Source organism: Chenopodium album, chromosome 16 (assembly GCF_948465745.1).
Source record: "Chenopodium album chromosome 16, dcCheAlbu1.1, whole genome shotgun sequence".
In the NCBI taxonomy this organism is placed as follows: domain Eukaryota; kingdom Viridiplantae; phylum Streptophyta; class Magnoliopsida; order Caryophyllales; family Amaranthaceae; genus Chenopodium; species Chenopodium album.
The window spans coordinates 4,544,262-4,570,977 of NC_137849.1; the positions used below are offsets into that span (position 1 = coordinate 4,544,262).

General features: G+C 34.6%; 2 protein-coding genes across 2 annotated transcripts; one reads left to right on the forward strand and one right to left on the reverse strand.

The window, feature by feature from the left end:
• Positions 1-2,557: 2,557 nt before the first annotated feature.
• Positions 2,558-13,308, reverse strand: LOC145584723 (tRNA-aminoacylation cofactor arc1-like). The gene is made up of 12 exons (XM_081641528.1): positions 13,154-13,308; positions 12,919-13,020; positions 12,078-12,248; positions 11,144-11,209; positions 10,856-10,921; positions 9,518-9,676; positions 8,366-8,508; positions 8,144-8,234; positions 7,977-8,045; positions 6,878-6,969; positions 6,442-6,505; positions 2,558-2,847 (listed from the first exon to the last, which is right to left on the reverse strand). Exons 1-12 carry the CDS (start codon positions 13,214-13,216, stop codon positions 2,743-2,745), a joined length of 1,191 nt encoding a protein of 396 aa, XP_081497654.1. The 5' UTR covers positions 13,217-13,308; the 3' UTR covers positions 2,558-2,742.
• Positions 13,309-19,323: 6,015 nt separating this feature from the next.
• On the forward strand, positions 19,324-23,549 carry LOC145586113 (uncharacterized). The gene is made up of 2 exons (XM_081642857.1): positions 19,324-21,323; positions 21,741-23,549. The coding sequence occupies exons 1-2, from the start codon at positions 19,852-19,854 to the stop codon at positions 23,188-23,190; spliced, it is 2,922 nt and encodes a 973-aa protein (XP_081498983.1). The 5' UTR covers positions 19,324-19,851; the 3' UTR covers positions 23,191-23,549.
• Positions 23,550-26,716: the final 3,167 nt, after the last annotated feature.

Consider the following 26,716-nt stretch of genomic DNA (forward strand, 5'->3'; position numbering starts at 1 on the left):
GGAGCCATCAATGATACAAGTTGGCTAATGTTGGAAGCCAATGTGAAAACCAAAGTTGACACTGTTGTACACAAACTTAAAATAGAAGATCTTGTCCATTATTCGAGGAAATCTATGTGGGAGCTTTTCAATGAAGATCTTTGGATATTTGTAGCCACCCTGCCTCCATTTCTCTATTCCTTGTACAATCTCTAAATCTCCTTTGCGTGGTACTAGTACTGGTAGGTAGTAGGAGTAGCTCAATAGTTAGGCTCTAGGATGTGGGTGTAAATTACGTTTTATAGTAATTGCAAAATTTTGATTGGTGCATATATTAATGCACAATTTTGACCATTAATATATGTAATTATATATTATTAAGAAGTACTCCGTATGAAATACTAATACTTACCTTCGTTTTTTAGTTGACATGTTTTTTTTAAGGTAAGTTTTTTACCTACTCAACTTATTTTATCATTCTCTCTCACTCTCTCTTCTCTCCTTAATATGTGTGTCTAAATTGAACGTGTCAACTAAATAGATTCGGTAAAAGTATACTATTAATAAGTATAAAAGGCTAATATAATGAAAATATGAATATTGCAAAGTCAAAGTGTTACAATTATTATGAAACGAGGATATTCATTTCGTGTCATAATACTATGCACTATTTTGATTTTCTGCACTACAAAGTATTTATTGTAGCCCACAAGCCTACATCTATTTTTTCACTTATAAATTATTTAATGGACATTGGTCAGGCCGGCACGAAAGCCAGTTAGGCATGATATAGAAATGATCGACTTGACATGTGCTCATCACAAACTCGCACATGACATGAGAAGTACATCATTGAGCCATCGATTGTACATGTACATCAATTTTAAGATTTGGCACAAATTCAACATCAGCAATGGAGCACAATATTTATATGTGGACAAAGGGTATTTCTATAATCTTTCGGGAAACTATATACACTATGCTTAATTAGTTGATAAACCCATGATTATGCTACAAAGTTTACCCTTAAGATGTTGGTTTTACATTGAAGCTGCTCCTATAAAACTGTCATTTCCTTTGTGGCATGTGCAACACTGCTACCATGTGGAACTACAAGTATTGATGTCAATAAGATAAGTAGATAACTCAAGCAAGTCAAAAGTCAAAAGTCAGAGTTTGAATCAGAGTTGACCTTCTAGTGTTGTCACTATAATCTCTTTAAAGAGCCCCAAAAGGCACATTAATTGTTTTTTACTCTTAAATTCACAACCAAAAGCATCATCCATTTCAAAATTGATTTCATGTTTGGACTTTCAATCTTATTAATACATTAATTTAGTCATTAATAATTTAATTTTTTTTAAAGCAATATAATAATTTAATTATATGTGGGCAATGATTATAATTTTACGAGTATATATTTTGATAATAATTCTAATCTATTAAACATAATCACATTTGTTATTTATAGAATATTAACAAAGGAAATAAAAGGGTCAAAATTATCTCTCGCCTCTCCTCTTCTTTCCTCCTCTCTTCTAGGGTTTTTCCAAAATTTTAGCCGTTTAGGTCAGAAATAGTCTAATTTCTTCAGAAATAAGACTATTTCTGACCCTTTTCCCTAAATTTTCTTTAATTTTGCAATTTAGGTTTCAATAAATCTACTCAAGTAAGTGTAGATTCGTCCGTCTCCCTATAGTGGAGTCATTAGTTTTTGTTGGTTTAGTTGTTTGTTTATGTTTAGGGTTTATTTGTGTTTTAGGGTTTATCAAAAATGTAATCATCTTTTGCCCTATTGTCAGTTCTTTGGTAAAGATTTGTTCGGGATCGCAACGGTTGTTAAGTTTTCAAATGCGTTCAAGTGAATCAGATGAAAATCATCCTTACCAGCTACAACATATCGTTAGACCGTCTCTTCGAAAAGGTAGTATATTCCAGCGATGTGTGCGAGGGATGTACCATATTGCAAGATTTTTTCAACGATCGTAGCTTTGATGAAGGAAACCCTAATTTGATTCAATTTTATGTACTACATATTTGTTAATGTAGATTTCACTTGTAGATGCCGAATAACTTTTTATTAATGAATTGATTTGTTTCCAAAATAAAGGGGTCAAATTAATATTATTATTAATAGTATAAAAGTCAAATTAATAACTTTGTTTTTATTTTTTTTCCTTTCCAAATGTCCAATTAGAGTTTTGTTACTCTCGAAACTTTAAATTGGATGGAGTTGATAAATACTCGTAATTACGATCAGCCTGATCTCTTTTATTCAATATGGTATGAGATAAACTCAAAAGGACTCGAAATTTTAGTAAGTTGAGCAAAACTTGACAAGATAGATTCATAACCACTCTCAAACTACGATAGATCAATAGTAAAAATTTGCACATATACTTAGAAACTACATTGAATTCATCGCACATACTCCCTCGGTTTTTTTCACAATGTTCTAAAGTATGTTTTTTTAACTACGTTCACTCGTTCAGTACATTGTATGTCCCTAGACTCCCTACCGTGCTTCAGTCAAAATGACAGTGTCTCTTCATAAGAGATCAAATGTGAAAAGCTCATCGCAATGAGAAATGATTTTCCAAAATTTGCAAAATTTCATGACAATTGGTATGTTAAATTATGATATGTGAACCTACAACTTCCCCTAAAAACTTGCAAATATGAAAGAACAATGTGACATTTCAGGTATGTAGTTTTTACACTAATTAACTCACAAAGTCATAACAATTGTTCTCCAGATCATAATCATTTGATGCTTCCTTTCTTGATTGAAGATGTGCATGGACCACCAGAAGTCATAAACGGTATTCCTTTGTATGTGGCAATTCCATTCTCGTCGGTGTATAGATGCTGCATCAATTCAAAAGAAATTAGGAAATTACAATCCGCTTATAGTAAGTAGTTACATATACGTACTATTTAAGAATGTCTGAAGTCATCTAACCTAATAAAGATAGGGCATGTGACTATTCTAGGATGTCTGAGAAAAGTTGCCTTGTAACCAAATTTAAGTAGGGTATGTGACTGCTATAACAGTAAGAGAAGGGATATAACACATGCGATATCCTTGATTATCCACGATTGTAACAATGTGAAAACTAATTCAAAACAGAGGGCATATAACACAATAAATAGCAGTATCCCATTTATTGCATGCGATTTGGGAAAGCAGCAGTAGAGCAAATAAATTAGAAGTGGCAAAACCAGCAGAACCGATAAAATTTATGACCCATCTTACCTAGATCATATGCAAATATTATCCTACTGCTACCAGTCAACTTCAAAAACTGAAAGCAATTCAAGTTTCTTGAAATTATGACTCAGAAGATACAAATGGAGTGAAATTGGGAAAAGTCAAGGAAACTAGATGAAAGAAATTACTGAGATCAAGCCAGGACAATAAAATTTGTCTGCAGCTCACCACCCTACCACATTTCTACTTCAAAACTAAGACCGTCCCAAACTAGAAAGCCACATATTTTCTCATGATTAACTTTGTATTTCCCCACATTACTCGTAATGATACATATAATTAGCAATTAGCTATGGTTTTCTAATATAACGTTGGGCAGTTTAAGGGACAGAAGGAATACATGTTGGGACTATTGTGCCTAAATTTTTACTACTGGTTCAGATGTCTGCAGGTTGCTAGATTGCAGGTTATAGATTGCTACGTGATCAGCTACCTGATTCCAGGTATTAAACGAAATCAAACAAAGATATTTCCAAGGAATATTCTTAGAGAATCCAAGTTTGAATAAGTCAAAATTGTTATAAGCTTTCCTACGATGAAGGAGGAGATATTTCCCACCAGGATAAATCAATTGGAAGTGTTAATTGTATTTGCACCACAAACCAGTCTACATTCGTCGAAGACCAAATCAAAGAGCCAAACTACTACTTCTCCTACTTTCATAGAGGACACTCCCACTATTCTCCAACAGTCTACCATATACTTCCGCAAGCTCTATATATAGAATGGCCCTCCTCCCGTGAAGAGGGGCAATTCCTACATATACCATCTCCCTCAAAGTACACCACATATTATTTCCTCATAACTATATTTCCAGGAGATACCTCTATGAGTTGTAGGAGATACCTCTATGAGTGATGAAGAAATCAACATGGAGTATGTGCGAAGGATTAGGAGAGTAGAGGTGGAGATTGCACTGAGGAAGATGAAACCTAAGAAGGCGGTTGGCCCTGATGGGGTACCGATAGAGGTGTGGAGGTGTTTGGGTAAGATTGGTATTGATTGGTTAACAAACCTTTTCAACAAGATATGGACGGCTACAAGGATCCCACAAGATTGGAGGAAGAGCACCTTGGTCCCGGTTTATAAAAACAAAGGAGACGCTCAAGATTGTTCTAACTATCGAGGAATTAAGCTTATGAGCCATACTATGAAGTTGTGGGAAAGGGTGATTGAACAAAGGTTGAGGGCATGCACAAGCATTTCAGATAACCAATTTGGTTTTATGCCTGGGAGATCTACTATGGAGGCAATCCATTTGATAAGACAAATGATGGAGTTTTATAGGGTAAAGAAGAAAGATCTTCATATGGTCTTTATTGATTTAGAGAAGGCATATGACAAGGTGCCAAGAGAGATACTTTGGTGGGCAATGTTGAAGAAAGGTATCCCACGAAGGTATGTAGACCTAGTTAAGGATATGTATCGGGATGTGTCAACAAATGTGAGGACATGCGGAGGGTTGACAAAAGATTTCCCTATTACAATCGGATTGCATCAAGGGTCTGCATTAAGCCCTTTTCTTTTTGCAACGGTTCTAGACGAATTAACTAGACCAATTCAAGATGAGGTTCCATGGTGTATGCTGTTCGCAGATGATATCGTTTTGGTGGATGAGACTAAGGATGGGGTTAATGTCAAGTTGGAGCAATGGAGGCAAAGGTTGGAATCTAGAGGGTTTAAGCTAAGTCGGAGTAAGACTGAATATTTGGTATGTCGTTTTGGCACTCAGAGGGGGACAAGCAATGAAGTGGTGAGTTTGGATGGAAAGGATTTGACCATGAGTGAATGTTTTAAGTACCTAGGGTCGATCATCCAGAAGAATGGTGACATTGATCAAGACGTGACCCACAGGATTAAGTCAGGGTGGCTTAAATGGAGAGCGGCCACGGGAGTGCTATGCGACCGCAGCATTCCCTTAAAGTTGAAGGGAAAATTCTACAGGACTGCCATAAGACCAGTGTTGCTCTATGGTACAGAATGTTGGGCTTCTAAGAAAGAGCATATTAAAAAGATGGAGGTTACGGAAATGCGCATGTTAAGGTGGATGTGTGGAAACACTTTAAGAGATAGAATCAGAAATGAGGTTATTCGCAAGAAAGTAGGTGTGGCGGGCATTGTAGATAAATTAAGGGAAAATCGTCTGCGTTGGTTTGGACATGTAAGACGGAGACCCGAGGGTGCACCGGTGCGAAGAGTGGAAGAGTGGGACCATGGAGGGATTAAACGAGGAAGAGGGAGACCAAAGATGACTTGGTTGGAAGGAGTGAGGAAGGATATGAAGTGCATGGATTTACGTGAGGATGAAGTTTTGGATCGTAAGGGATGGAGGAGAAAGATTTATGTTGATGACTACACGGAATAATCAAATTTGGTTCATGTTAGCCGACCCCACTTTTGGGATTAAGGCTTTGATTGATTGATTGATTGATATAACTATATTTCCAGGCCATGCATCCACATAGACTTTCCACCAAGAGATTTCCTAACCAACTACTATATTCTAATCCTAAAAGAGAAGCTTACCCTCTACGAATATCCACGCATCTCCTATATAAGTTTCTCTTAGCCTTCCATAACCTTATTCCACTTGGAGTAAAACTACTATAGTTTATTCCACCACAAATGCTACTACCATTCTAGCATATATTAATCTTCTTTACAACATTACAAAGATAAACTCCTACACACAATATTCCATCAAATTAATACCTCTGCCGTACGTGCTATCGTACAACGAATGCCATGCCCTTTATTTACTTGTATATATCTAGATCGTATTTTATATGCATCCGATACACATTGTACTTGTAAATTGTAATTATACGCTTTATGCCTGTACTATAGTGGATTGGTGGACTCAACGCCACCCGCAGTTTTTACCCTTATTCATGGGTTTTCTGCGTCATCATCTTGTGTCTCTTCTTCCCTTTCCCCTTTGTTCATCTTTCGTAGGTTATTCACCCTCATCCATTGAACCTACATTATCATTAATGTCTTTATTGATCTAGCTGTTGTCCTATTGAACCTGGTCAAATCTAGCAGTCAGATTTTGGCCTAAACAGGGACTTCATAGTAGCAATTAGCTTCCTCATCAATAGCCAGACAAAATGATCGAAAACTACATTTGGCAAATATATACTTTTCCATGACCCACAAACCAAAAATAAGATTAATAAACGTTTAAATACCGGTGTAATCTTGTCCAGTTGTTTCTTCTTTGGGTTGAGAACATCTTCTGGCTTTCCTTCATGCCTGTAAAACCAATGGTTCAATTAGTACATAAATAACATATGAAGGATATTATGTTAACAATTAAGGTATCCTGTGTGCCCGAGTTCTCCTCTACAAAGAAAATGTCATATTAGCACTCCCTCTAGCTACAATACTGTTTCAAATTGTCCAGGATGTATTCTTAAATCAAAATAGATAATTTTTGGATTTACACACATAACCCTACTTAGATAGAACTGGTGGAGAGAGGATGGGAAGGAGACAATTATTACAAAAGGTATGCGAAAGAGGAGTTAAGATTTCAGGACAAAGATATGTTTTTCTTTAACGATAAATGTTTGTGTTCAGGGCAAGAAAGTGAAACGTGACATTCAGACAAAGCGGCATGCTTACCCTGAAAAGGAAACACGCTCCCCAACTACAGCTCCTTCTGGAGGAAGCAAAGGCTCAACAACACTATGATCTTCACTTGATGCACAAAGAACCTGGAAATAGATAGAAGTTATAATAACCATTAATATACTAGGAGTCACAGACATTGAAAGACCATTTGCCTCATCATACATCATGTAACTTTTCAACCGGACCTAAATTCTAATTCAATCCCACAAATGAAAACATGCTTTAATTACAGTTTTGTTCTTTCCGCTTTAGCATTCTTTGAATTTTTTTTTTTTAATTTATTTAACTGTGAGTTGAACTTTGATAGCCCATAAATCTGATCTTTCTTTTTCTTGTCTGAACTTATCTATCGTTTTGCCCATATATCTAAATCACACATTCAGCTTTAGGTTGAAATCCTAGAGTAGACAACCTAGTGTCAGTTGTCTTGTACACATGCCAGTTTTTCTGTTTCAAATCTAGCCATCACAGTGCAGTCTGACTCTTAAATTTGGTTAACCAGACAAACAGTACACTTTATCAAAAGTTGGCAGCTATAACAAGCAAGAAGTTTGTTTTGTCAATTTTCTTTTCACTTTCAGTAACCAAATCAAAATAAAGGAGGAGGAAGTTGAGACTAGATAGAACTGGAAACAAGAGGCAACAGGGTTGTGGTGGCAAAATTCAGATTGGCAACAGGATCATTTGTTTCAGGTTGGGTCGTATTCAGATCTTTGGTATATTTCCTCCTTATGGATAAAAATCAATTATCATCATTACAATTTTCAGTTCAGGTAAAAATCAGGTCATCCAGTTTCAGGTATAGTTTGCGTCAGTTTCGTGACTCCCGTCATACAACTGAGCACAGGATAGAGAAGGTCAGTGCCAACTGCAAGACATGGCACTCATATTCTGATTTTTGTAATCATTTTTCACCATTTCGCTATAACAGCAAAAAAACATGGAAGGGTAAAGCTGAACATTAAAATTGTCTCTCATACATAGAAAACATCATGACCTAGTTAAAACACAGCCATCGAAATTCTACAACAATAAAACTAATGACCTATGAGAAAAGACAATGAATAAAATGAAGGATAAAAAAGCTTACTAATCCTTCAGATACAACGTCTCTTAATTTTCCAGGTTTTACATTAGTAATTAATGCCACACGCCGATTCTGCACATACAAAAGATCGTCGATGTTAACTTCCAGCAAAAGACATGTATACATATGACCAAAGAGATTGGGCAAAATATTATACACCAATGACATACCACTAAATCATCTGGACTGCAAAACTTTGCCAGACCACTGACTACCTGCCGCACTTTGGACTCTCCAACATCAATCTCCTCAACCAGTAAACTAAATAACCAAAAGAAACAAATTATATCAGAGAAATCTCAGAAAAGAAACAGCAAGAATTAAAGTTTTACAGGCCAAAGTCAAGGGTAAATTAGAAAATAGTTGAGAGATCTATGCAAAATCTTTTACACCTGTCAGCTGAAGGATGTTTCCATGCTTTGCGAATAAGACCTACTTGTATATTGAGCAAACTGACTGGAACTTCATCTTTAGGGGCTGCCTCTGCTTCGGGTTTTTTCTGCTCCACAGTCGCTTTATCACCCTTAGCTTTTTTCTTCAAGATAAGGAGCATAGCAATGACATAATTGTTAGTTGGAAACATTAATAAAGCAAAAAAAGGGGGGGATAATACCCATAAAGATCCTAGAGTCCTTTAGGGACATTAATATTAAGTTGTGTGATGCCAAAGCACATATATAAATACAAAGCCTCTCAGACAATGGGACTCTAAAGATTTTATACCCCAATATTCAGGCAACCTTCAAATAGCTCCAATAATATGAAAGTAAAACCTCATAAGCATCACTCTCAAGGCTTTCAGTTTCAATCATGGTCGATTCTGTTCCAACCTGCACAAAGGTTGGCACAAAGATGCAGATACCCCTAGCGAAGACTAGCAAATATAGTAAGTTGTATATCTGAAGAATTCCTTTTGTTCAACTACAAGTAACAGTCACTGTCAGCTTAGATGTTTCACTGACTACTAACATAGTACAATTCAGCACAACCCAAAGCTGAGAAAATGCCTTTGTATAATGAACCCAGTGTAGCAATAATCCCTGTCAACTCTTGCTCCTCCCATAACTGTTCCTGGTACAGAGAGATACCAGCATACCAGGTTCCATTTGAGTCGATTTGACACTTGACACTATATGACCAGTTAACCACCCATAATTTATTCAACTAGGTATAGAAGATATAGATATTGCTCAGCTGTAAAAGAGCCATACAACCATTTACAAAACCTCTTTCCCACTCACAGATCCCCTTGCTTATTCTTCCTAATGCATAAACAGCAAGCTGATGGATTTACTTTAATATCGTACATTAAAAAGGACCTAAACATTTTATTCACTTTCCTCACCAAAAAAAACCATCAACGCATTTACCGCATCATCAATATATTGCAACTTTTCTTTGTAGTTGAACATTGTCATGAATTATGCAAAAAACCAAACAAGACAAGTAGAGAAAATACAAAAGACGCAAAGAATAATCAAGCCAGAACTAATCAATATTTTATGCATGCAAAGAACCAAGACTTATAAAGGGGAAAAAAAGACCTGAGTAGAATCTTTCTTTGATCCCTTGTTTGCTTCAGAAGCATCAACAGTGTTTGCCCCTTTAAGAGTAACCTTTTTTAAATTCACATCAGATTTTGTGTCTTTGGCAGCATCTTTTTCACTTGAGTTGACTTCCACCAGAGGCACATTCTTAGATGCCTGCATAATTATTTAAACAGTATATATCAGGATCTAATCTTCCTCCAAAATGTCTAACAAATATTATACAACACTACGTTTTTCGGCTAAAGAAATTGCTATAGCAAACATGGATTTAACAACAAGAGCTTCATAGCCCTCTAAATTACAGTTTACAAAGTAGCCAATACTTCCATAGGCACAAAGCAGCACTGATATGACATCATGAATTAAAACAGTTCTTGCAGAATTCACAGATAAGAAAACAAAGTTAACAAACCCTAATGACAAGAAATTATGTACAATTTAGCATATGAAGCAATCAAACTCGGTCAACGGCATCAGCCATTAAAGGGTAAGGATTTGGTCAGGGTGAAATGGAAGTAGTACTTCATGATCCATATTTTTTTTGCATCGAACAGCCCCAGATGTAATATACTCAGCTAACCATGAATTTCCTTAAGTTTAGGCTATGATACAAAAAAATACATGGAATGCTTTAAAATTATAAGACCACAGACTAAGGGCCACATGTCAATCTCTACTCAAAAGGTTCCTCTTCTCCTTCAAAACCAAACATCCTATTTCCCATTTAATATAACACATGCACACATATGCTTACGCACAAAGAAACATACAAAGACATTCACACAAATGCTTAATAAGAGAGTCTAAAAAAAGGTATTGGACAATCAGTTATATTTTCAGAAGTCAAACATTCATCTTAAAAAAGATGTGAATGTAAAGCGAGAGTTATCAAGAAATTCTTAAATCTATCTAATTAACCATTTGAACACTCTTAACATCTATATTGGTGTACTAGATATTGACAATGACCTTTAGTGTCTCTAAAGATTTAAACATGATATATTTCCAATTTCCATATTATTTGATTGATGCATTTTCTGAACATGATTTTAAATCAGAATCTTTATATGTTGGGAAACACCCATGTATTTCCCTATGAACATATCGTGATAGCAATTATTAACTTTGACAAATTCAATTTTTAACTATCTCAAATTCATCGTCAACTTCTCCAGTCTTAAATTATAATATAAGCTGATGTTGATAGGATCTAATATCAATATTGCCATAATTTTAGGGACACAAACCAGTAACCAATATCAATGTTTCTGATTCGCATAAAGCCAAACAAGGAAAAAGAAATAGATTCAAAACGCAAGAGACTGCACTTACTGGAGGTTGAAATGTGAGCTTCTCTATAGATATATTCTCAAGTATATCTCCGAAATCCTCCTTGTTCTGTGAACATGGAAAGGCAGAAAATTTGACAAGTCTTAGTAATAACATAAGCCGAGCAATCAGAACAAAATTTCTAAGGTAAGATCACATACATTAATGCTACAATAAGCTAAAAAAAACTGATTACTTTCATATTGCTTCTACAGAATGCATCTCACCGAGCCAAACAAAAAAAGCTAGGTCATTCTTTGACAAGTTTATGAACTTATTATGTGTTAATACCTGAAAAAAATCCATCCATCTTAAGACATTTGGGAACTTCTGCCTGTCTGATTTTGACATGTTAACCTGGAAAAAAGATACAAAACACAAACAGGTTTTACATCAAGCTATTGCAGAGATGATCATTCGGGCTGCAAAACATTTTTATTAGTACTATCTTCTATCAGTACAATACTCCAAACATAGGTTGCAAAAGGAAGAATAGAAAGGGCTTATGGGCAGAATTTATGTAAGTGGTAGAAACACCTTTCTTCAAAGGACTTTAAACCCTAGTCCATGACCATCAGAATAACAAGTAAAACATCATCCCTCCTCATTATTGAAATCATTCGTGATAGGTTAAGGAAATAACACACAACTATATGTTTGGAAACTAGGGAAACTTTCAGAAGCAAGATGAAAACCAGAAGGAAAGACAGGAAGATCAAGAGACTAACAAGCGAAGAAGAGTACAGCAAGCATATGCACTTCATTAGTCATACAACCTCCTATCCTAATATCCTATGTTACTCGGACTCTTCATTTCACCCCACGTACCGGTGTCGGACCCTCGACACTCGGACATGGGTATGACACCCGGACACTTCACTTTTAGTTCAAAATCATGGAATTTTTTCACAAAATAGCCGAGTCAGACACTTGGACACGTACCCATGTTGGACATGGGTACCCGAGTCCAAGTAACATAGCTAATATCGAAGTGGAAAGTTTAACTATCATTGCAATAGAGCAGCGTCCAACCAATTTGGGATGATAACCACTAGAAACATCAATTATAGATGCATAACAACTATCATGACTACAGTGGAGCTCCAACATTTAGATACAGGTAATATTAATTATCCACGACATCAATACAAATGAAAAGGCATTGAGTTGCCAGTCCACAACTAGGACATGTCAATGAATACATGCTTTTCTAATTCATACGTACCACACAGGGATGGATCACAGAATACACAATCACGTCAGCTTCAGATAATTTCAAGCCATTGCCTAGCAAAACAGACTTCAGAAGCAGCTCATCATTCAGGCCATTGATAGCCCCAATGCAAGCAGCAGAATCCACAGGAAAATTCTCAGCAAATTCTATCCATTTCATTCCCTGCGAAATGTATTAAGTTCATTCAACATCCAAAATGTTATGAAACAAGATAAATCACTGAAGAATTTACACAGCTCCAAAAAAATTGAAGGCAGCAGTGCAGCACTCACAGAAGGCAATAGGATTAAGATGCAATCATACTAAACAAGAAACATATATATGCACTCCTATCACCCGAGTAATATCAGCTTGTTACTTTCCTTCAAAGACAAATGGAAAAGCTTGAATGTCAACATTATTAACGACATGATTGGACTAGCCCTCTAGCCCCTCTTTCTAACAAGCATTATCAAGAAGGCACGCGCTATCTTGCTAAAACTTTGAGCAAAGGAGTAATTTGAGTATTGACCCACATATACATAGTTTGTTCCAACAACAAGAAAAACGGCATACTACTAATTTACAACTGCAATATCACAATCATCGAGGAATTCCTCCATTCCAACACTGCTTTTCAGTTATCATACAGAATCAAGAACAATCAACTTAAACTCGCCTAAAATGAAGGTATAACGATCATCATATCACTAGTCTAGAACCCCCAGAAACAGATAATTTTTCATCAAATGAGGATATCCCCCCAGTAAAATACTTAATCATACAGCTATAATTTGCACATTATACAACCATGATCATACAAATTAAAACAAACTTGTAATTTTTTTTATACCTCATCATTGCTCAGAAGTGAAGACCCATTTGGTGATGACTTCAAAATATTAGTGCACAAGCTCTTAACATCACATTTCTCAATATCCCCAGAAAAATCTTTCTGCATTACAACCAAAAAAATCATCCATCAAACCAAAAAAATCAAAACTCCAGATCATAAAAACTCACAATTCTTCAGAAATTGAAAGTAACAAACTGAAATAAATTGATTATAATAAAATGGGAAATCTTACAGGATTTAAAGAAAGGCGTTTACAGAGGGTTGAAACTAAAATTTGCTTTCTGGGTTCAGCCATTTTTGCCTGAATTTTCTCTCTTCAATTGAAAACTAGTGATTTTTGTAGGGTTTATCATCTACCATTGCCAAAGTTTTAATTTTGCAAGTTTTGGGAGCTTGCCTGAGATATCGTTGGGCTAGAATATCCAAGACCCGACCCGTTTTAAAACCCATTTACAACTTAGAAGTATTCGAATTATGGACTTGGGCCATAAAAGTGGGTTAAGCCAAGCCTAACATTATGGACTTGGCGTGAAAGTCATGAAACTACATGTTCTAAATTCTAATGGACTTCAACCTTTTTTACTACTCTCAATAGTGTTCCATTATTATAGAACAATCATGCTTTGCAAAATTCTTGGAGAAACATGGAGTATTAGACAGTTGTGCATTTGATTCTTTAAAGAATAAAACTTGAAAATTAAAATGCAAGACGAGGTTTACTAATGGTTGTGGGTCATGCCTCGTAACGAGCCATGTGTTTTGGAGTTCGGTAGGCCTAGTCCATGAGCTATGTATCGTGCCAGGTCATGTCAAAATTTTGAAAAGGTCAGCTTGTGCATGGTCCAATCCTACCGGTTGTGCTTTGGTGCTTGCATACCTAAGCAAAACTTCATTGATCTTAGCATACTTTGTCGACCTATGTTGTGCCTTGTGCTAGACCGACTTGGTGTTGATATCTTCATTTTCCTTGAATATTTTTCTACATATTGAAATTTTTTTTCTTAAAAATTAAAATTAAAATTTCACCTTGGGTAGAACAAATCATGCACCCTAGACATGTAAGGTCTTATACGGGTTATACATACGGCTATAACAACATGATACATTAATTCTTTAATTTGGATTTTTAACAAGTACTAGTATATAGTAACATGCTCAATTTGGCTAAAGTCAAGAAGCAAAGGTTAAATTAACAATATATTAGCTAAGTATAATTATTATTATTATTATTATTATTAAACACATTATATAAGAGTCCCTTTGAAAATGCCAAGGGAAATTGCTCGAACTAGTGAGTCTAGTGATTACAACATCACATAAAAAAGGCAAGCAACGGCAGGGAAGCTGTTTGTCAATACACTGAAATTGACTTGTTGTATTTGGAGGTTTACTCTTCTTTGTAATTCTATTCTCTGTCTTCATTAGCTTATAAGTTATTCCCTAATAAGTCAAACACTAAACCCATTTTTATAGCTGTTTGCAACTCACATCAATAGCCTTTTGCCTTTTTTTGTATCATTTTTAGTTCTGTCCATTTCTCTAAGCCTTTGACTTTAGCATGTTACTATGGGATTAGGATAAGTGATCCATATTATTATAGTAATACACAATAAAGGAAAGCATATTGGTAGGGTTTTTTTTATTTTTTATTTTTATTTTTTAATACCAAAAAAATAAAAGTATGTACATTTTGGAGGCAAATAATTCATGGATAATAATCATCATGTAATGTGAATGATATAATGTGTTTTGTTTGGGGTCATAAGTATTATTACATAACAAATGTGGACAACTTGTAAGGTTTAAAGTTATGATAAAGTATTGTATATTTGTATTGCTAACAAACTTTAGAGTATCACAATTCACAAGGGAAGGACTTTGAGGGTAGCTAACCAACTATTGTAGGCTTATACTCCATATTTGCCCGTTATAGGGTTTGATTCTTGCAAAGTGAAGGTGAGGCCGTGAGGATTCCTTGATTTTATTTTCTCGTATTTCTAAGTGACTTGCCCAAAAATACTCTACCAAATTAATGTCAAGGAATGAAGGTTAAATTCTAATTCAAGTCGTATGATGTCTTATTAATTGTAAAATAATAATAAATAAACAAACATGTATTTTTCGAGCTTCCTTTAATATAGTCCTTGTAAATAAGTTTGGGGGAGGGGGTTCAAGAGTAGGTTAGGAAAGTATGAGTCATTGAGTTGTGATCTACTTTGCAACTAAGCTTTGAGAGAGAAACCCAAATGTTATAGAGTATATATGCATGAAAGATTGAAAATCATTTCTCCCTTAGCTTATTTATATTGTCATTACAAATAACAAAGCTTGATCGACTTGGAGTATGGTTAGTAGCTGATTTTTAAATAGTGCCTTTTAGCATTTTGATTTGCAAAACAATAGTAATTTGAATATTCCTATTTGTCAAAGTATTGCGTGACAAAGAATAGATTTAAATGTTTGATGTAGTGTTTCAAAAATGTAGTAAAACTAACTGCTTTTAGAGAGTGTGAGTAACAAAATGTATAAAAATTATACTGTATATTTTTATTTTACTATTCCTACCGCTAGTTTATGCTTGGCATTCACATTAAACAACAAAGTACTTGACATCTACATCTAATAACTATATGAAAAAGGATTGATAAATGAAGTAGCTTAGGTAACAAATCAACTAATTTCAAGTGAAACTTCAACCATTTGTCATTCAATCCGTCACTCATTTAACACCTGATTCAACATCCACCCATTTAATATTCATTTCAACGGATTTTCACCGGATTTCCTCTTTTACATTAATTATTAAGTGACAATGATAGAAATGGAGGAAGATCAAGGACCTTTAAAATGGTTGCCCTTCATGGCAACTACTACCATAGGAGTGAAAGAAGGCATGCATTAAAGTAGCTAGGGCACAATATCAATGACAAATAATTATGGGTCCCTTTCCATTCCATTCAATGGAAGTGTGCCCCTTAAAACTAAAGAACCTTCTTTAATGTTCCAAACCACCCTACTCGTGACTTCCCCTTGGACCCTTGACTAACTTCCACCACCTTAATTAGCTCCTTTTTTTTTTGTTAATGCTAATATTATTTCTTCCCTTTTCTCTATTTTAATGATGTTCCAATTTTGGATTGATTATGCAATTTTATTCAACTTTTGTTACTTTGCTATTAGTGGCTATAAATCCCTTTCCACTTTGATTTGTCATTTCAACCTTGTGTCGTGTAATAATATTGTGATTAAGATATGATAATGACAGAAAACTACTAACAAGTATTTAATTAATAACATCTAAAATAATTTCTTATGTATGTAAAATGTATTGATTAAATTCTAGTATATAAGCATGTGTGAATTATTATAGTACAAGTATGAAGGATGATTAATTTATTAGAAACAAAAAGTACGATATATATATAGCCGTGTTTATTTGTAATCTCAATCAATATTGACATAATTATTGCACATAACTCTCTATAAACCACGATTTTGTTTAATAATTAGCAGGTTTAGACGTATAGTAGTTCATTATTGTTAAAAACTAATTGCATTGATTGGTTTAACTAAGTAGTTGCAATAGGTGCTTTGACTAAGCTAATTAATTAGTTGCATTAGGTATTTTGACTAGCTACCGTATTTTATACAATTATACAAATTATTGTCAAAATAGTTACGTTGATGAATTATAGTTATTTTGTTACTTGAACATATGAAATGAAGAATGTTCTTTACCATGCAAACAAGGTCTAAATCACCCTTTTATCCCCATAGACGAAGTAAAAAAAGAGTGGGATAAACTAATACTTTTGTTCATGAGTTGGATGGAGTTTGGTTTGATGTCATGAATAATGTGTGGTGACCATGTAAGAAAGTGGTTGATCAAGGGATTGGGAAGATAAGAGGGACGAGAAAAGAAAACTATTCATAAATAGACATGCTCTATGAAGTACTTTTCCCCCTATCCAAAAAAATAAAATAAAATGTCTTTGTATGCTTATATTTGCAAAAGAGTTTAAGTGATAAGTGATTGTTTAATTATCATTGTTATTAAAAAAAATAAAAAATTACAGATGATTGTGGGGATACTATCGATTTTATAGTAGTGAGAAGAATGTGATACTAAACTGTTAATATAATATATGCGTGTTCATGAATAAAATAAAAGTATAAATAATATTTTAAGATGAAAATTGAAAGGAAACCGTGTTAAGAATTATGAGAGATAAAATCTTATTTATAATTGGTAAAGTTTTAAAAGATGATACTTATTTTTTTTTATTTTTTTTTTTTGATTTGAAGAAAAAAGACAATACTTATCTAAAACCAGTAATTAAATTTGTTTTGATTTTTGCATTGCATGTTGTAGTATTTCCTTATATGGAAATTGGAAAAGGGTAATGTTCCTTCAATTGTTAAAAATGGAGTTACATTGATTTTACTTTCACGTTCATGTATTAAGGAATGCACTAATTACTTAGTGAGTAATTATGGATCAGTGGATGTTTCTTTAATGATGCCACCTACCTCACATCTTTAACTACCGTACTAAATTTGCAATGAGTACTCGTATCAAATATTCAGATATCATTATCACTTTTAATATTTTCATTGTCCACTATAATTAATAAACCACTTTTTTTTTCATTTAATTCTCACCCACCATTAAAATGATGTTGAGGTGACAATTTCACTTTTCATTGCATGTCCATGCTATTGGAGTATTGGCTACATGCAATCATACTATCCCACGGATAGAGTGAGTAATCTACCTATTTTAATTTGAGAGTGAGAGATATTTGAAGTAATTAGATCTCCCTTTTCAATTTCGGGTGATTTTAAGAGGCGATTCTCATCACCGTCTTTGTGGTTCTCATCTAAACACCAAAAAAATAATCTAATTATTTTAATTTATTTGGCATTATTTTTAATTATTTATTGTAAGTAAACAATTTGATTGAGATCCTTAATTAATTGTCATGATCGATTATGTTTATGTACATGGATTATTCTTGAGAAAAATAAAGTAGATGGTGAACAGAATTGATAAAGGTGCATACTTGTATAGTTGTATGTATAAATTGTATATTGAACATACTTACTTTAAGGTGACTATACATATCCAATTATCCACACATCTTTTGCATTTGATTTTCATTAAAATACATGAGTTTAAATTTAACAAATGAATTTCTCACTCACAAGTAGGGTTGTTCATCGGTCCAAGACCGGACCGCACCAGACCGACCCGGACCGGATCGAAAATGAGAATTTAAGAACCGAAAACCGGACCGATTAAGCTAGGACCAAACCCGGACCGGACCGAAAAAATCGATCCAAAACCCGAACTGGACCGCTTTGGACCAATTTAAGAGTTTTTTTAAAAAAGAATTCTAATTTTTTTTTATTAATTTTATGTAAAACTTGAAAAAAGTAAAAGAAATTCTGCACTTTAACGTCTTTTTTTTTGTATATTTAGTACAAAAAAGGTCATAAATTTAAAGTTTTCTAAGCTTATTAAGGATAATCTTAATCATTATTTAAGGTTTCACGCATATTTTTAATAAAAAAAATCAGTCCGCTCCAAGACCGAATTTTATAGGGTTTTGGAGCAGACCAGACAGAAGACCGAAAAAATAAAATTCTAGACCCAAAGATCGGACCGATTAATTCGGTTTGGTCCGATTCGAGGTGGTCCGATCCATTTTTTCAATCCAGACCGATTTATGAACACCCCTACTCACAAGTCACAACTAAAACGATTTTCATTCAATTATGGTGTTAAAGGTATTAATGGAATAATTGGAATTTAATAATTTCCAAACATTATTAAGAAAAAAAAAACCCAAATAAGCCTTTAAAATTTTTTCTAAAAAAATAAAAATAAATTATAAATCCTTTTTCTAAACACAAATTTTTATATGTGGCTGGCCACATCGAGGTATTTTTTCAGGGGCTATATGGTCAATCAAGATTTACTCTCATACAGAAAACGCGCTAACCGACCTAGTGACCTTAGAATAAATAACTCTTGATTGATTGAATAAGTTCTAAATAAGTAACTCTTGAATAAATAACCCCCTCGTCAAAAAGAATAAATAAGCCCAGCAAAAATGCACTAGACTCAGTAAATAAGTAACTCTGATCACACAGTGCGGCCAGCCATAGAAAAAAAACACCGTTTTTAAAAAAAAACATTTTTTTTATAAAATCCTACGTGTAAGCCACATAGGAAAAAAGTCCCACCGTTGATCTAAAGCCACGTATAATCATAGCAATAGTACATTCAAAGAAATGGACCCCGCATTTCACTTTCTCACTTTCTCTCTCCTCCAAAATTTCCCCTGTTTATTAAATCCCCTATTAAATTTTCTCTCACTCCCTTAACTCCCTCTCTTCTCACTCTCTTTCCTCTCAATCTATCTCCTTCACAACCACCGTCTCAACCACCGCATTTCACCGGCGCCGCCCTTTTTTCCCCTACTTTTCCAGTAATACCCTTCTTCAACTTACCCTTTCATGTTCACTACTTGCTCTGTTCTACTTCTGAAATTTCCCAACTTCTGAAAAAAAAAAGCTCTTTTAGTAATTAACCTCCATTTCCCACCCTTTTTTCTAGGGTTTCTAACTCAAAATCTGAGTTTTTTTTCTTCATTTTTAGCTTGATTAACCCTTTGAATTATCTGCATTTATCCGTTTGGTAGATTGTTTACTGGGTTCCACTTTTTCCGTTTGTTTTATAGCCGTTACACTTTCAGTTCAGCACAAAACCAGCAGAAAAAGTGAGGAAAATTTGGGAGTTTTTTTCTTGAATTTGTTTGTCATTTTTCTGGGTTTTTTTGAACTCATTAAATTATGAAATGGGTGTCTTGATTTTCTCAATATTAAGCTGAAAATCTAGTTTTTGAGCTGGGGTTGTTGTGAAGGATGAGGAAGCTAGTTTGTTTAATAATCCTAGTAATTTTGGGATTATTCCCAAATTGTAAGGGTGCACCATCTTTAAGCCCTTCATTGAATGATGATGTATTGGGATTAATTGTATTCAAAGCAGACATTAAAGACCCAAATGGAAAATTAGCTTCATGGAATGAAGATGATGATAATCCATGTAATTGGGGAGGTATTAAATGTAACCCTAGATCCAACCGTGTTTCTGAGCTCAATCTAGACGGGTTTTCACTTTCGGGTAAGCTCGGTCGAGGCTTACTGCAGCTCCAAGCACTCCGGAAGCTTTCGCTGTCGAAGAACAACCTCACTGGGAGTCTCAGCCCTGCATTGGTGAGGCTTTCTAACTTGAGAATACTTGATTTGAGTGAAAATGGATTTTCTGGTGTATTGCCTGTTGATTTTTTTAGACAATGTGGACCTTTGAGAACTGTTAATTTAGCTAATAACAAGTTTTCAGGGCAGATCCCTGATAGTTTGAGCTCATGTGTTGGAATTTCTGTGCTTAATTTGTCTGCTAATCAGTTTTCTGGGGCTTTACCTGCTGGGATTTGGGGTTTGCAAGGGTTAAGGTCACTTGATCTGTCTTATAATCAGTTGACTCATGAAATTCCAAAGGGAATGGATGGTTTGGCTAACCTGAGAACCATTAATTTGAGTCGAAACCGGCTTACCGGGCGAATCCCGGGTGAAATTGGAGGGTGCTCCTTGTTGAAGTCACTTGATTTTAGTGGGAATTTGTTTTCTGGGAACCTGCCAAAGTCATTGCTGAACTTGAGTTTTATTGGGTATCTTAATTTGGGAGAGAATTCATTTGTGGGTCAGGTTCCTGAATGGATTGGAGGGTTGAAAGGGCTTGAAAATCTGGATCTTTCAGCTAATAACTTCTCTGGTGTTTTGCCAACTTCTGTGGAAAAACTTAGGTCTTTGAAGGTGTTAAATATGTCAATGAATTCTTTGAGTGGTAGCTTACCTGAATCTATGGCTAGTTGTTTAAGCCTTCAAATCATAGATTTTAGGCAGAATTTGTTGACTGGGGATCTACCTAAGTGGATTTTTAAGGTTGCTTTGCAAGAAATATTGCTTTCAGAAAATAAATTTAGTGGAACTATGGACGATTCTCTAGCTTCAGCGGAAGAAGCCTCGCATCAAAGCCTTGAGGTGTTGGATTTGTCCCATAATGTGTTAACTGGGGCAATTCCATCAGCACTTGTTAATTTTAGCAGCTTGGCGTTCTTGAATTTGTCTAAGAACTCTTTGACGGGTCCTATTCCCAGAAATGTCGGGGAACTAAAAGCATTGAATGTTCTTGATTTGAGCGAAAACAAGCTGAATGGGAGCATCCCTACCGAAATTGGAAAAGCTACTGCTCTGCAAGAATTGATACTGGAAAAGAATTTTATTGAGGGGATAATACCTACTTCAATTGAGCATTGTTCTTCACTCTCAGTACTGTAAGCGCTCTCTCTTTATCTACTGACTTCCACATTTCTATCGTATATGTAAGTCATGCTGCTAGTTGCTCATTGTTGCCGTTGTATATACGTATAATCTGTATTATATACTGTTCTATATTTTTTAGCAGCTTCCCTTTAAGTTTCATGCTGTCTGCTTCGAGAAATCAACAGTCTAGTTTGTCAAAATTATTTTTTTCTCCCCAAATATTTCAGTGCAATGTTTAACTTTCTTTGGCTGATAAGAATACAAAACCAAGCTTTAATAATTTGTCTATTGAAATTACTGTGTTGTGCTAGATGAGGTCCATTGTGGTTGTTAATTGCTCATGCATTGATATGGCCGTGTTTGGTATTTTTTGATGTCCTTTTCTGAATTACTACGAAATTTCTCATTTTTAATTCTTCTTATGCCAGGATCTTATCTCATAATAGTCTAGAGGGACCTATACCTCTTTCTCTATCAAAACTTGCTGACCTACAAACTGTGGACCTTTCTTCCAATGATTTAAGTGGAAGTATGCCAAAACAACTAGCTAATCTTCAACATCTTGTTTCCTTCAATGTTTCCCACAATAATCTACAAGGTGAACTACCTGGTGGTTTCTTTAACACCATAAACCCCTCCGCTGTCTCAGCCAACCCATCGCTTTGTGGCTCTGCGACAAAAAAATCTTGCTCCTCTGTCCTTCCCAAACCCATTGTTCTTAACCCCAACTCCACCGGTGATGCTTTCTCTGGCTCTTCTCTACCTGCTACATTTGGTCACAAGAAAAACCTCCTGAGCATCTCCTCCCTCATTGCTATTGGAGCTGCTGCAGTAATTGTAATCGGTGTGATTGCCATCACAGTTCTCAACCTACGTGTTAGAGCCTCAGCATCTCGCTCTGCTGCTGCCCTTGCATTATCTAATGGTGATGGTTTCAGCAGTTCCCCCTCTACAGATGCAAATTCTGGTAAGCTGGTCATATTTTCAGGAGAGCCTGATTTCAGCACTGGTACCCACGCTCTACTCAACAAGGATTGTGAACTTGGCCGTGGTGGGTTTGGGGCTGTCTACCGAACTGTTCTCCAAAATGGTCGCCCCGTTGCTATAAAGAAGCTAACTGTTTCAAGTCTTGTCAAGTCCCAAGAAGATTTTGAGCGAGAGGTGAAGAAGTTGGGGAAAATCAGGCACCCTAATCTTGTCACACTTGAAGGCTATTATTGGACTCAATCACTTCAACTTCTTATCTATGAATTTATCTCCGGTGGAAGTTTACATAAGCATCTCCATGAAGGAGGAGGTGGGAACTTTCTTTCATGGAATGACCGGTTCAATGTAATTGTTGGGATGGCTAAAGGTTTATCTCACTTGCACCAACTGAATGTCATCCACTACAATCTTAAATCTAGCAACATACTCATAGATAGCTCAGGTGAGCCTAAAGTGGGTGATTTTGGATTAGCGAGATTGTTGCCCATGCTGGATCGATACATTTTAAGCAGCAAGATTCAGAGTGCTCTTGGGTACATGGCGCCTGAATTTGCATGCCGAACTGTAAAAATTACAGAGAAGTGTGATGTTTATGGTTTTGGAGTTTTGGTACTTGAAGTGGTGACTGGAAAAAGACCTGTTGAGTACATGGAGGATGACGTGATCGTTTTGTGTGACATGGTAAGAGGAGCGCTCGAAGAAGGGAAGGTAGAAGAATGTATTGATGAGCGGTTGCAAGGTAGATTCCCAGCTGAGGAAGCCATTCCAGTTATGAAGTTAGGGTTGATTTGCACATCACAGGTGCCGTCTAACAGACCTGATATGACAGAGGTGGTTAATATCTTGGAATTAATCAGGTGTCCTTCGGAAGGCCAAGAAGACTCAGGGTAAGTACTATTATTCGACATGCCTAAATACTAACATGTCGAACTTACAGTTGAATTATCCGGCGAAGAGGAATACGGTCTGTGTATTTGCATGTAAACAAGCTGGAGGCTGTCGAAAACTAATTAATTCCCATTGTTAGTTCATTTTTTTGGGTCCTTAGCTTCTGCCTTTGTAGTTTCCCACTGTATGTTGTAAGTAGCAACTAGGAGTAGTTCTTGCCGGATTCCTCTTCACCGGGTTCAAATTTGGCAACCCATTTTGGATATCTTTAGGTAGTTCCACCTTCTATTTATGATTGTGAAATGAAAGTGTAAGTTCATATTCTTGGTTGTATTTTGATCAATTCACAAAAATTCGAAATATCACCGTCTTCCTGTTGTTCCCATTTGTGGTAGTCAGAGGTAAAGTCGAATCCTAGAGGTGTCAGACCGGATTTTGTTCGGAGTTGCTCACGTCATATTGTTCATTTATATTGTCGGTTTGGTTAAACCCGGAATATGAGTATACCTGAAGTTTGAATTGGACATATTGATACAAGTAATCAGATACGAGTCAATTGATATTTATATTGACTTTACCGATCATGGTAAATAATATCCGTAAAACGTTTGGAATATTAATTAGGTATTGATCAAACATTCTTGATTAGTAGAAAATGGTGGAATTTTGGATGGATTTTGCTAGCAAGCACTGACATTGATTTGGTATTGTCAAATGAAGGATCAGCTTTAACCACAACTATACAAATCACAAAACAACAATATTTTCCCATGTGAATTTCTGTTAATTTTATTATAAAGTTAAATAAAGTAAAAAGAATTCCCGCCTTTTGTTGAAATCTTTAATCTAAAAGAATTAAAAGACCGTATTGTCCTTGTCTTTCTGTTGGTTTCTTGACTTTTTGAGGTGGTTTTTTGGACTTTTTGCACCTTTTTTTAATTGGTAAAAGTTGTAAAGTATTTTTCACCAACAATTTCATAATTTAATTTGTATTTGGCATGTTCATTAAAGGGTGGTATGACCAAGATAAAATTGTTTAATTTTGATGTTAGTTTATAATAAATTAACAATAGCTAGTTGCTTTTTATTTTGCTATTTAGGTTCCAATAATAGAAATTGATATATAATGAGAAACGTATAATTTTGTCATGTATATCTAAAATAATAATCCCTCCGTTTTTATTTAAGTGTTTCAATTTGGCTTTGATGCTAGTATTTGTAAAATTTGTCTCAAAACATAGTATTCAAATATTAAATTTTTAAAGTTATACTATTAATAATTAGCGATATCATTAGTTAAAGTTCTGCATTGACATACATAGCGCTTATTATTTAAAAAAACAAAAAGATTTCCTTACGAAGTTAACACCCATCCTTGTATAGATGTAAACTCTTCCCTTTATCAAAATCGTAGAATTGGTTTGCAAGTGATTTATAGAATGGTGCAAATGTTGGTAAGATCAATGTTGTTGGAATCTTAGCATTTCAAAAATTTGTACTATTATCACTGGGTAGAAGAATTGACTCACATGAAATCCCCTTCTATTGCTCCTCTAACTTTGTAATTCATATAATCAAGGAATTCTTCCTCAAAATAAAATAAAAAAATCTTGAACTTCCCAATTTCTTCTTTAGAAGAAAATTCTTCTAAGTTGGTTTGGTTTATAGTTCAATAGTCAAAGATGGTCCTATTTTATAATATTATGTTCATTTTCGTTGGTTTCTTTGGTTAAACTAACTTAGATTTCCCATGACTCCATGTGCTTAGAATTACTAGGATTGAGTTGGTTGTCCCAACTACCAAAATGCATCTAAGACTTGTTTATATTAAACAATTATACATTAGGGTTGGGCTCAATAAAGAAACCTAATAAGGTAAACTTTGATAAATTTATTCATAATATACTACATACTGTATGAAATTAATCTGGCGTGGTTTGTAAATAACTCGATATCATTTAACATACCCAGTATATGAATAATATGATTCATCACCTAAGTATGACCTAAAATAAGGGTCTGTTCTGATCTACTGAACTGAATCATTCACATAAGAAAGCAGCAAAGTTTGCTTGGCTGAAAAACTAACACAATCTTTAGCATAGTATAAAGCTAAGGGGGAATCTCTGACTTTATACAATAATCTTTAAAGTATGAAGAGAATAATGAACATCCATATATGGTGAAACTTTATCCTATTCGTTTATCCCCTTAATTTTCATTGTTTATTTATAGCTAGATGGATGAGAAGAAGTGAATTTTGTCAATTTTAGAAGTTACTAAGCGAGGACATTACACACTAAAAAAGGGCAATGGAATATATAAAAGCATAAAGCAATCTCATAATAAGTTATCTCACAATAGTATCATACAATAAGTTGTGTAAAATGAGATCACATGAAACTTGCTCTTAAAATAAGATAAAGAAAACAAAGTAAAGTGTTCCATTATTACCTTAAAAAACTAAAGACAAAAACAAGTGGTCATATACTTAAAAAAATATATCCAAAAAAACATCGGACATTTGCACTAAAGAGAAGAAAGCCCATCCTTTCCACTTTCTTATCCACAATTTTTCAAAATTTGCAATCCTTTAGGGCTTTAGAGCTAACTATAAACATTTTAGTAATAATTATTTTCTAATATGATACTTATATTAGAAAACAAAAGACAAAAGGCAAAATTAAACTAATTGACAATTGACATGAACGCAACTGCCACCATTGACACGAACTTGTATTAAATTGATATGAACTTAGACATTAAAATCACTCATCGACATAAACTTAATATACAATTATAAATATAACAACATTACTAGAATGGTTTTATGATATAATTCATGCCATTGCGTTTGTTAGGTAATGTTTATGTCATTGAGTGTGTTTAACGACATTAATGTCAATCTAGTTAATTATAAAAACAATTTTATATTAATGATTGTAGTTGGGTCATATTTGTGACAGTTTGTATAATTTTTTCAAGATAAAATTACGTGTCAATCACTAGTACTATTTCTTAATTGTTTTCACTTTTTTCACTTCTTATTATAGAGTTATGCTTTCTCCACTATAAATATACTGCAACACGGATGATAATACTTTCCAAAACACGAGTTAAATTATTGGTATCTATCTTTGATTATTTACGTAAGTTTAAATCATGAAAAAATAATATTTTGTAAGTATATCGTGATGAAACTTGCAGAGGATATCACATGACTATGTTCGTTCTTATATAAATCGCAATAGATGATCATAAGGGGTAGGTGTAGGTTTGGAAATTGAAAAGTCTAGCAAAAACTAATTTAACAATATTCGAAGAACGAAGGAAGTAGTTCGTACTCTATATTATTGTAGGACAACAAAAACTTGTGATGCATTATTTGGGGAAAGACTAAAGGTGTTATGGTAGGGACTAACACAAAGTTTTTTGAGGGGAAAAGAAAAGGAAGTGTAAACATCAAAATGTAGAAAACATTACACACAATGATAGTTGAATATAAACTTAGCCATAACTTTGTAATTCC